Below are 12,407 nucleotides of genomic sequence, written 5' to 3' on the forward strand. Positions count from 1 at the left end.
CTGATTCGCCTTTGCCTCGGAACACAGAGGTTGTTTGCATATGCGGCCTCGCTGGCCTTTCCCTCTAACATTCTAAACAGTTTGCTGTTGATGTTCTGAGGTAAAATAAATTTCCCCTTAGTGTCTGTTGGGGGAAACCATGGTTGCAAATCTCCAGGTGAGGGCTAAAGTTCACTCAGAATTCCAACTGCTTTCCAGATGGCAGAGATCAGTTCCCCTGGAGAAAATGGTGGACTCTGTGTCCTTATATCCTGCTAAGATGGCCCCTGTATGACAGCCAATGTGACGTAGCAGTCAGGGTTCAGCTATTAAAACTGATGCCCAGATGACCCAGATCAGTTCTCTTGGAGACAATGGCTGCTTTGGGCAGTAGATTCTATGGCATTATACCCCGCTGAGGTCCCTCCCCACCCCAAATCCTGCCCTCCCCAGGCTCTACCCCTCAAATCTACAGGTATTTCCCAACCCAGAGTTGGCAACTATGTCATCAGCTATGGAACTACTTTCCAGACCCTTGGAACCCAGAAAACATGGCACAGGAGGAGGTGCTTTTCTACCTTAGCTGCCACTGCATAACACCCCCCTCCCCCTCAAAAAATAAGTCACAGGTGGAGAGAACCATATCTGTTACCATGAGTCTGTCCTCCCATTCTACCCACTTGGGGCAGCAAAATGACTTGAGACAGCCCTGCCTTATAGCTAAGCAGAAGGAAAGAAACATGGCTTGTCTCCCTCCGTTTTCTGCTTCCCTCTGCCGCCCCACCAGCCAGTCGGGACACTCATCTGGAGCTTCCTTCTAGATCCTGTTGTATTTCTTCCCACAACAGGCATTACTCCTAGTTCTAAATAGAGGACAAAGGCAAAATAATCTGTTACAATTTCTTGCAAAAGAAATTTCATAACTGGTGAAAGTTCAGTTCCTGAACAGTTTCTGTAATACAACACTTAGGTCAGTTTCATATGTGCCTCTAATGCCTGTGTGAAAAATGGAGATGGAGTTCTTAAGAAGTTTGTGTCAGCTTTTTAACTTGATAACCTTAGGAAAGGCACAACCATTTGTTTACCCTTTTAACTTCTCCCTGTATGGAAATATCTCTTTGGGCACTATGAACAGATGTCATATTTGTTGCTGTTTAAATAACTGTGTGAATATATCAGTAGTGGACCTATTTTACTGGTTAAAATTAGTTATAATCAGTTATTTTTGAAGTGAGCATGGTAAGAAACTATAGAGGTGAAACTGACCAGAAAGTTTTATTTGTCTTGTGGGTGGGTGGCCACACAGTGCAGAAGGTGGGGTGGGGTTATACACAGATTTTTGGGGATTGTGTCCAAGTCTAGTTGCAGGGCGCAATAGTTCAACATTCCGGGTAGAAAATTATCTTCTGCCACCCTTACTAGAGGTATGTATGTGGGGTGACATTCATAAAGGGAAAAGCATACTTTGTCAATGGTGGTTAATCTGCATTAATTGAAGCAGAGGAAGAATACCAAGTGATATAACTGAAGCACATAAAAATTTATACCTAATTCCTACCTTCATAACAGGCTTCTAAGCCCCATTAAGATCAATGGGGTTTATGTGCAGGATATTGTTTTTTAATAAAATAGCTTCCGTATATTTTTAGTTGTTTTTTAAATACTTGACAGTCTCTAAGGGACTTTAGGGTTGACAAATTGTGCATAGGGCTGTATTCTGGCAGGATGTGAGTAAAAAGGAAACAGCTATAGTTATCAGTCCCTATCACTAGAGTTGGCTTCTTTCAGAAGTGTGCTGGCTTGGGGTAGCTATATTTAGCAGATACGTAGACCACCTCTATTTCTGGATATGTTTTTGTAAATTTTGAGATAATCTAAATCCCTGTGTATATTTAAGTTATTTTCCTGTCCCTCGTGGTCACTGCAACATCAACTCTGACAAAGGATATTTCACTTTGCATTTGGCCAAAACCACTGCTTCGTTTCTGCAAGTTCTTAGGGAAGCTGAGAAAGACCTGGAGACGGCAGTGGGTAAGATTGCCTTATGACCCTAAAGAAGGTGTGGAGATAAACATTAAATTTCTGTTTTGTAGAGGAGATTGAATGTAGGAAATTGGTTTAAAATGCAAGGACTTGAAACAAAGGTCTTCAGTTAACATTTTGAACTAACAAAATCTGGTTTTAATGGATTGCCATTCTAGTCTGTGTTATGTAGTGTGCCTTCAGCTGTTCATTGCAGCAGGATATCTATTCTGAGGTAGAATTAGCTATCTTCATTGTTTTCCAGCTAAAACTTATATTAATACAAGGATAGTTAAGAAGTGTGAAAATCATTTCAGTATTAGGAGAAAACAGCCAACCAGAAGAATCTGCCTCCTCCTTTTCTCTCATGCCCTGCTTGGCTGTCACATATGTTTGTGTGTGTGTAAATGAGATTGCAAATTTGTCTTTCTTCTGTTTTCTTCTGTTGTGTTGGGTATATGTGTGTGCTTGAGTTAGAAAAAGGTTTCTTATTGTAAATAAGAAAAAAATTGCCACCGTTTCAGTAGCTGGACTTGGGTTAGGGTTGCCAAATGGGCCCGGGGGGCGGGGAATCCCCCGCTTCGGAGCCCCGATTTCCGCCCCGGTGGAATCGGGGCCCGGGGGGAACCCCGCCCTCGAAGCTGCATCACCAGAGGTGACGCAGCCACGTTGCTGACATTGGGGGCGTGGCTGAGCTCGGGGGGGAAACCATATGGTTTTTCCCCCGACAAGCTCGGCCACGCCCCCAACGTCAGCAACGTTTTACGTCACTTCCGGTGACGTCCTGCCAGCGCGCCCTAAACAAACTCCCGGACACCGCCGAGGCTCCCCCGCTCTGAGGGGTAAGTGGATTTGGCAACCCTAACTTGGGTCCACATATCTCAGCAACAGCTTCAGTGCTGCTTACTGTAAAATGGTAGTAGTTAATGTAGAGAATAGGACTATAGCATTTTTTGGTTTATTCTGTACCCTACAGGAGTCTCTAGAGTTTTGATCAGTTTCCTGGGCTGCAATATTAAGGACACTTTCTTGGAAGTAAGCCCTGTTGACTAACATGAGACTTATTTCTGAGTAGACCTGCTTAGTATTGTTCCACATATGCATTTTCTTTCCACTCTAGGTAGCTACTGTTGTATGTCCTGTGCCACTTTAAGACTAGAATAGTCATCAAGATGACAATTTAATATCCTTAACCAGAAACATCTCTCTTTAAAAAAATCCACCTTCTTTGCCTCTCTCATTGTGTTATGGATAATGAAAGTCATTCTTTTTTAGCTCTGTGTATCTGGTTCACCTGCTAATTTTATGATGGTACAACACTACCTTGCCCTGACCTGGATAGCCCAGGTTACCCAATCTCATCAGATCTCAGAAGCTAAGCCTGGTCGGCCCTGGTCAGTATTTGAATGGGAGACCACCAAGGAATACCAGGGTCACTAGGCAGGGTCAAGCAGTGACAAACCACCTCTGAATATCTCCTGCCTTGAAAACTGTATGGAGTCTCCGTAAATCAGCTGCAACTTGACAGCAAAATATGTTTCTTAGCTAATTCTGAACCCAGCTATACGTCATTAGGCCATATTGGACAGCTTGTTCCATAAATCTGTAGTGACCGTGTAGGCTGTGTTCTAAACTAATCTAAGCTTAGAGGTATAAATCAAGACTTTAAGTTTCCAGCATAGCAAAATCTATCCAAAATCTAAAAGGCTTCTGCAAAGACTATGTAAACCTTCTGTTTAGCATTTGACATTCCCCTGTTATGAAAAAGCCATTTCTAAAAAAAATAATTGAAATAAATCTGAGCAAAGTAGGAGTGCTGCCAACTCCAAAGCCTGGAGAAAGTACACAAAAATAATTTAATAGGTTTATTGTGGTATTCTTGTGTCACTTTGTTTGGCTAATAAGAGACTTTGACGTTTATCTAATCAGCCCCTTATTTTTAATCCTGTCCCATTATGTGTGAACAAAAGGTCATTTGGTGACATAAGGTAAAGGTTCCCTTGCTCGAAAGCCAGTCGAGTCCGACTCTAGGGTTGCAGTGCTCCTCTCCGTTTCAAAGCCGAAGAGCCAGCGCTGTCCGAAGACATTTCCGTGGTCCTGTGGCCGGCATGAGTAAACACCAAGACGCACAGAACGCTGTTACCTTCCCACCTAAGTGGTACCTATTTATCTACTTGCAATTTCTTGCTTTCGAACTGCTAGGTTGGCAGGAGCTGGAACTAGAGACGGGAGCTCACTCCGTCAAGCGGCACTCGGGTCTCGAACTGCTGAACTACCAATCTTCCACAGCCTGTAGTTCAGCGTCTTAACCACTTGAGCCACCGCAGCTCCTTTGGTGACATTACTGATGGGTAAATTTAGAACAAGTAAAAAATTCACTGAGAGTTGGATGAGCTTTGCAGTGGACATGAAGATGCACGATGGTGTCCACATCAACGGTGGAAACCTGAATTCCTTGCTGTAGTGAGGCAATTTACACCTAATATAAAATATAATTGAGTGTTGGAGTTTCTAATATTCAAGTCACTTAGTTCCATCTCCTGAAAGGATTTCCAATGCATAAGCATGAAAAACAGGTGTTCAGCTTGGTAGCTTTACAGACATAGAGAGAGGCTGAATCTGCATCATCTCTGGGCAAGTTCTTGGCTTGCTCTTCTGCTCCTAGAATTAGGGACTTCCTCTTGATGCTTATTTTTTTATTCATAGGACTTTTGGGATATTTAGGATATTCAGTGTTTTAGTCTCCATAAGCCACAAAGGACCAATGCACAATGTGTACTGCACCCATAGTTGTCCACATAAAGACTCAGAGAATTGTATTCTGTGTGCATGTGTCTGGCACGATAATGGTGCTATAACAGACTGCATGGATTTCCTTTCTCTAGGGGTAAACATCTTTCCATATTTAAAAGGGGAAAGAAGCAGCAGAAAAAACCTATCCATTGCTGCAAGGCAATCCATGGGTAGAGAGAGGTGGGATACCATACCTCTGGTGGTGAATTTGGGTTAGTGCTTCTAAAGTGCTGAGAGAAAAATATTTATTGTTTAATCACCTTGAAAAACTCGTAGTTTTCTTAACTCTCATGTGATAAATACCATTGCTCCAAGCAGATTTTGGTTCTTCTGCTTCTGATGAAATAGTCTGATGTCTACACAAGCTTAAATCACAATAAGGCAGAGGTGGCTGTAAAATGTTGGAACATGTTTTAGGTTAAACTCTATGCACTGCAACAGATCACAATAGCACTTGAAGAATTAAACTTTTCCACCTTTCTCTTGCTGCTGCAGCCAGCTGTGCTCACTGAGATTCTAATCCAAGGGGGAAATTGGTAGACCTTGAGGAACAGAGTAGGAGATCTGCAGGGGGATTGAGGGATCAGCAGGGATTGTTCACCTGAGTGCAAATGCATGAGTGGAACAAGTTATAGGAACCCTAGCTTCATCTTGTTCTTCTTCATTTATCTCCTGGACTTTCTGACTTTACAGGTTATTACTCCATGTCGGAAGCTTATCCTATGTGCTGACAACAGAAAAGAAATGGAAGACTGGATTGCAGCACTGAAGACTGTGCAGAATCGGGAACATTTTGAAGTAATCTAAGAGCTCTGTCTGTCTGTCTGTCTGTCTGTCTGTCTGCATGGACCTATCTGCGGGTTGGGGCCAAACCGAGAGAAAGGAGACTATTTTCCAAAGTTGGGGGACCCTCCAGGCTTCCAGAAAGATCCCAAATCTTAAATGGGGGAGGGGTTAACAAAAAGCCAAAACAGAAAGCAGTTGTCTACACTTATGTTTGTGTGTAATTCTAAATCAGGCCATAGTGTGCAGATTAATAGATCAGCAAAATGGAGCCAGAGAAAGGTAAGGAGGATTTCTCTACAAACCTGAAAGAAGTTCCAAGTTTGCAGAAAATCTGAAATTTCAACAAAAAAACCCAACCCCACAACATTGAGGTATAGGTCTGCCAAGTGGGGGCAGGTGGCGGGTAAACCCCCGCTTTGGAGGCCCGATTTCCACTGCTGCAGAATCGGGCCCTGGGACGTGACGGGCCCTAGGAAGTGACGTGGGCACGCTGGGCACTCTGGGGGCGGGGCCACAGCCATACAAGGGAAAACTCTATGGTTTTCCATTGTATGGTCATGGCCCTGCCCCCAGCATGCCTGGCGTCCTCCCGTCACTTCCAGGTGACGTGCGTACACACAAGACGCCAGCCGGGAGCCCCCAGCTCCCGCCGAAGATACACTTGGCAACCCTATTGAGGTATTAACCCCCCCTCCCCCAATATAACAGAAACAACTCCATAATACTTAGTCTGGCTCAGTGACTACTGTACAACTTGGCCAGTCTTTTCCTGGGGAGGGGCTGCCAGGGGGAGGGAAAGGTGAAGACAGATAGGCAGATAAACATTGGTATTCATATTTCTTTAAAATGCAACAGCCCTACATATATATATTCATATTTCTTTAAAATGCAACAGCCCTACTTCCCCTCAAAGATGAGTGGACTGTCAGAAATTCATATGCAGGAAATATGATTCAGTCTTCTGTTTACTTCAGCTATAGTTTGCCTTTTGCACTGCAATTCAAGGTGTAGATGTAGATGGATGTGTATGGGGCATTCTCCATGTATGATCTTGTCTTCCTTAGTTACTCCCTTGACACAATTTCCTCCTGTCATGTGGGTAGGGTTGCCAGCTCCAGGCTGGGAAATACCTGGAGATTTTGGGACTGGAGCTGGGGTTTGGGGAGGGGAGGGACATTAATGGGACCACCTTCCAAGGCAGCCATTTTTCTCAAGGTGAACTGATCTCTGTTGCCTTGAGATCAGTTGTAATAGCCAGAGATCTCTAGCCATGCCCTGCAGGTTGGCAGTCCTGCATGTGGGGTCTGTTAACATGACTGTCACCACATATTTTAGGCTTATCATTAGCACATTGTTCAGTAGTGCCCTTTTAACCACCCAACACTTTACCCTACAGTTGTTAGCCATTGGGTTGTCTTATAGAAGTCACTGGCATGCAGCAAATGACTGGAAATACGCTTGTTTGTGGTTATGTTAAGCAATTATTGCTTCCCTGTAGCTCTGAGGAGCCCCTATTAAAAGATCTTCATTGCTTATTACAAACATTACCAAGGATCTGAACAGGAAAATAGATGGTTCTGCCTTGCAACAGAGAATTAAACAAGAAATGGCCTTTTGATCCATTCCCACACTGATTAAATGAAAAAAAAATTGCTTGTGAAAAGACCTTTCAGTCTCATCATCCCTCTTGTTTACAGCTGGCATGCTTGCTACTTACCACATGAACCAAATGCACACAGGTTGTACTCAAAAGCTCTGTGCAAAAATGGCTTTGTAGGGCTGAGGCTACCATTTCACTTCATGTTGTATGTTTTAATTTGAGATCTGATTCTGCCCTATTTGCCCTGGTCTTCTGTGTTCTAGACAGCACATGGTATATTTATTTATTTATTCTATCAGATTTTTATTCCACCCCTCCCCCATAATTTCAATAAAATCCAATTAAAAATTCAACGCACAGCAAATTAACGCTTTTGGCATAAAATCAACAATATTGATGGTGGCGTCCACTAAAATTAAATTCTTTCTCATCAAGATAAATGTTTCCTCTTTATTTTATATTTTGTGGTGTTTATCATTTTAGTGATTCACATGAATTTCTTCTTAGTTTATCTGTCTGTAATTCTTTTTAAGTCTACCCAGTACAGTATGGACCATTTCTCAGGGATGCATAACTGGTACGCCTGTTCCCATGCTCGGCCAACATACTGCAACGTGTGTCGGGAGGCATTATCTGGGGTTACATCTCATGGACTGTCCTGTGAAGGTAAAAAAAAAAACACCTTTACACACAAGAAAATATTTTTTAAAAGTCCTTTTTTCCTGCTTGGGACATACAGCTGTTAGATTTGCAAGAAGGCATCAATTACACCCATGCTTCAGGAACACATTATACTGAGTCAGAACGTTGGTCTATCAAGGTCAGTACTGGCTGCTCTGACTGGCTGAAGCTCTTAAGATGAGGTTTTTAATGTCACCTATTATGTGATCCTTTTAAATAGGGATCCTGGAGACTGAACCTGGAATCGTCTGCATGCAAAACAGGCTACCACTAAGTCATCCCCCCCCCCCCTTAATCTTCAATCAACGACCATTTAAGACTGGTATAAATCTAAAATGTGAACTGTCAGATTCTAGAATCTGCTGAGTGTAGGTCCACAAAATCATGTTTACCAGTGGAAGTTGGATATAAATAGTTGCAGTGAATTCTTAAAGGGCCTTAATCTACATTTATTTGGCTTCGATAACGTTAACTCATGGGAGTTGGGGACTATATAAATATTCATGAAGGTTCTTGGTGGGGTGGGCAGAAGAGCATATATCTAATCCCCAGCCCCCCAAAAGCCAGGCCATTTTAGAAATAGGACTTAAGATGTATGGTTTGTTTGTTTGTTTTTTAATTTATTAATTTTTCAACATGAAAAAATACAAATACAAAATGGACAATGTAAAACAATTAACAGCATAAACAACAGGATCAAAAAGTAAGTTAAGAAAAAATATATAAAAAATCTTAATGACACAGAAATAAAGATATATATGGTATCAACAGTTTAACATTAACAGATAATGACAGAGGCTTAAATATAGACAAGACTTACTACAAATTCAAATCATTGACTACATCTGGTATTACATCATGTATGGTTTGTTTGTTTTTTCTTCTTGTAATTTATCACCATCACTATTGCCTTTTAGATTTTTTTCTTTTGGGTAAAATATGTCTGGGTTAAAAAGCAATAGCTTAGGTGCATGTTGTTTACTGTAAATGACAGTGATATTTTTAACTTCCAAAAAAAGGACGGACATTATTTTGTAATTAACAGCAGGATTAAAATGGCCTTTAACAGTCTCTTTAAATTAGATTTGTCTAGTGTTGTTAAATCTTGATCAAACCAGATTTAGCTCTGGGTTTCTTTTAGGCTTAAATAATTTCTTTCACGCAAGTTCCTCATCATGTCTACTGTAGTAAGAAATGCTGTTTTCCCCCCCTCCACTCTTCACTAGTGTGCAAATTTAAAGCCCACAAGCGATGTGCTGTACGGGCAACCAATAACTGCAAGTGGACAACGCTGGCATCTATTGGAAAAGATATCATTGAGGATGAAGATGGGGTATGTGTCAGACCATTTCTCATGTTGAGAAGGATATCAGGAACTGTATAAAGAATATTCTGTATGCCTTTACCTCTGCTTAGATGTTAGTGATTTTAGGGAGGATCATGTATGTTGTAGGGAGGATCATGTATGATGTCCTCGACATCATAAATGACTGTGTACTGGAACAGTTGGTCGCAGAGCCAACCAGAGTAGTGATAGTGCTCTTGGACTTGGTTCTGAACAGGTCTCAAGACCTGCTGAGTAATGGAGAGGTTGTTACACCAATTGGGAACAGTGACCACAACGCTATCAAATTCAACATTCGGGTCAATGAAAAGTTACTCCTAAGGTCCAAAAATGTCAAAAGAGGGAACTTTAAAAAAATGAGAGGAATAGTAAAAAGGAAGCTGGAGGGGAAACACAAGAGAGCCAGATCCCTAGAGGATGCTTGGAAGCAATTTAAAATCATACTAATTGAAGCCCAGACAGAATTTATTTATTTATTTATTTATTTATTTATTTATTTATTTATTTATTTAGATTTATACCCCGCCCTCCCGGCAAGCGGGCTGTACTGGTTAGGAAAGGCACTACCAAGTTTTTAAAAAGACCAGCATGGTTAACAACGCAAGTCAAGGAAGCTATAAAAAGTAAAGAAGCTTCTTTTAAAAATGGAAGGTCTGCCTCAATTAAACAGGAGGAACCACAGGCTCTGGCAAAAGAAATGTAAGTCAATAATTAGGTGTGCAAAAAGAGGTTTTGAGGAATGAGCTGCTAAAAGCATCAAGATAAACAATAAATATTTTTTAAAAAATATATCCAGAGTAGGGAACCAGCCAGAGAAGCAGTGGGGCCTTTGGGTAGCAAAGGAGTAAAGGGATTGCTAAAGGCAGATGGGGAGATGGCAGAGAAGCTCAATGATTTTTAATTTTTTTTGGTATTTGCTGTGGGAAATGTGGGGAACGTACCCATGCCACAGCCCCAATTTTCAGTAAGGGAGTCTGAAGAACTGAGCCAAATTGAGGTGACCAGAGATGAAGTTCTAGACCTACTGGGGAAATTAAAAACTGATAAGTCTGCAGGTCTTGATGGCGTACACCTGAGAGTTCTTAAGGATCTCAGTTGATAGTTGATCTAGTTCCAGTAGTTGATTTAATATCGCTAAATTCAGCTGCTGTACCAGAAGACTGAAGAGTAGCAAATGTGACACCAATTTTTAAAAAGGGATCCAGAGGGGAGCCAGGAAATTACAGTTCTCTATCCACGTACTGCTGAAGCCTAGCTTGTAGGATCTTGAGCATGACCTTGCTAGCATGTGAAATGAGTGCAATTGTGCGATAGTTTGAACATCTTCTTTGGGATTGGAATGTAAACGGACCTTTTCCAGTCCTGTGGCCACTGTTGTGTTTTCCAAATTTGCTGGCATATTGAGTGTAGCACTGTAACAGCATCATCTTTTAAGACTTTGAATAGCTCAGCTGGAATACCATAACCTCTGCTCGCTTTATTGTTAGTAATGCTTTCTAAGGCCCATTTGACTTCACAGTCCAGGATGTCTGGCTCGAGGTCAGTGATCACACCATCATGGTTGTCAAGGACGTTACAGTCCTTCTTGTATAGTTCTTCTGTCTATTCTTGCCATCCTTTCCTAATTTCTTCTTCTTCTGTTTGGTCCCTGCCGTTTTTGTCCTTTATCATGGCCAGCTTTGCACAGAACATTCCCTTGATTTCTCCAATTTTTTTGAAGAGATCTCTAGTCCTTTCCATTCTATTGTTTTCCTATACTAGTTTCATTGTTCATTCAGGAAAGCCTCATCTCTCCTTGCTGTTCTCTGGAAATCTGTATTCAGTTGGGTAAATCTTTCCTTTTCACCTTTGCCTTTCACTTTCCTTCTTTCCTCTGCTATTTGTAAAACCTCATCAGACGGCCACTTTGCTTTCTTGCATTTCTGTTTCTTTGGGATGAAACCTCATCACACGGCCACTTTGCTTTCTTGCATTTCTGTTTCTTTGGGATGGTGCTGATTGCTGCCTCCTGTACAGTGTCACAAACCTCCGTCCATAGTCCTTCAAGCACTCTATCAAATCTAGTCCCTTAAACCTATTCTTCACCTCCACTGTATATTCATCAGGGATGCGATCTAGGTCAAACCTGAATGGCCTAGTGGTTTTCCCAATTTTCTTCAGTTTAAGTCTGAATTTTGCAATGAGTAGCTCATGATCTGAACCACAGTCAGCTCCAGGTCTTGTTTTTACTAACTGTATAGAGCTTCTCCATCTTTGACTGCAAATTATATAGTCAATCTGATTTCGGTGTTGCCCATCTGGTGATATCCATGTGTAGAGTCGCCTGTTAGGTTGTTGGAAGAGGGTGTTCGCTATGACCAGCGTGTTTTCTTGACAAAACTCTGTTAGCCTTTGTCCGGCTTCATTTTGTTCTCCAAGGTCATATTTGTCTGTTATCCCGGTTACCTTTTGACTTCCTACTTTAGCATTCCAGTCCCCTATGATGAGGAGAACATCTTTTTTTGGTGTTAGTTCTAGAAGGTGTTGTAGGTCTTCATAGAACCAGTCCACTTCAGCCTCTTCTGCATCAGTGGCTGGGGCATAGACTACAAAAAACATTGCAATATTTCAAGTGTGGTCTCAGATTTTTGAATTGGATACAGAACATTTATACTAATCAACATGCAAAAATTTTAATCAATGGGTTCTTGACAAATGGATTTAAGATAGAAAAAGGAACCCGTCAAGGATGTCCACTCTCTCCACTTCTCTTCATCCGTCTGATGGAAATATTTGCTTCTAAAATAAGATAAGATATTAAAATTGAAGGATTAAAAGTAGAAGAAGAGGAGTTTAAACTAAAGAATTATGCAGATGACGTGGTCCTTACAATTTCGAACCCCCTACAATCTCTCCAACATGTATTGGAGCAAACTGACAGGTTTGGAACCTTTTCGGGTTATAAAATCAACAGGAAGAAAACCATGATTATTTTAAAATTTTCAACTACTCAAGAAGAGGAAGAGATTAAGAAGATTTCAGGATGTGATGTAACAAACAACCCGATCAAATATCTAGGAATATATCTCACGGGTCAGAATGATACAGTATTAAAGGACAATTATTTGACAACCTGGTCCAAAATACAGAAAGATTTAGAGAGATGGTCCAAACTACACCTATCCTGGCTAGGAAGAATTTCTGCTATAAAAATGAACGTGC

At 41.4% G+C, this 12,407-nt stretch overlaps 1 protein-coding gene across 1 annotated transcript in view; it reads left to right on the plus strand.

Moving 5' to 3' along the window:
- DGKD (diacylglycerol kinase delta) overlaps window positions 1-12,407 on the plus strand; it is a 105,308-nt gene that overhangs the window by 46,833 nt on the left and 46,068 nt on the right. The window contains exons 4-6 of the mRNA XM_015426814.1: window positions 5,488-5,592; window positions 7,714-7,846; window positions 9,088-9,194. Of these exons, the coding sequence (XP_015282300.1) occupies window positions 5,488-5,592; window positions 7,714-7,846; window positions 9,088-9,194 (345 nt within the window). The remainder of the gene's footprint in view (window positions 1-5,487; window positions 5,593-7,713; window positions 7,847-9,087; window positions 9,195-12,407) is intronic.

Source organism: Gekko japonicus, unplaced genomic scaffold (genome assembly GCF_001447785.1).
Source record: "Gekko japonicus isolate JY-2015 unplaced genomic scaffold, Gekko_japonicus_V1.1 scaffold14, whole genome shotgun sequence".
NCBI lineage: Eukaryota > Metazoa > Chordata > Lepidosauria > Squamata > Gekkonidae > Gekko > Gekko japonicus.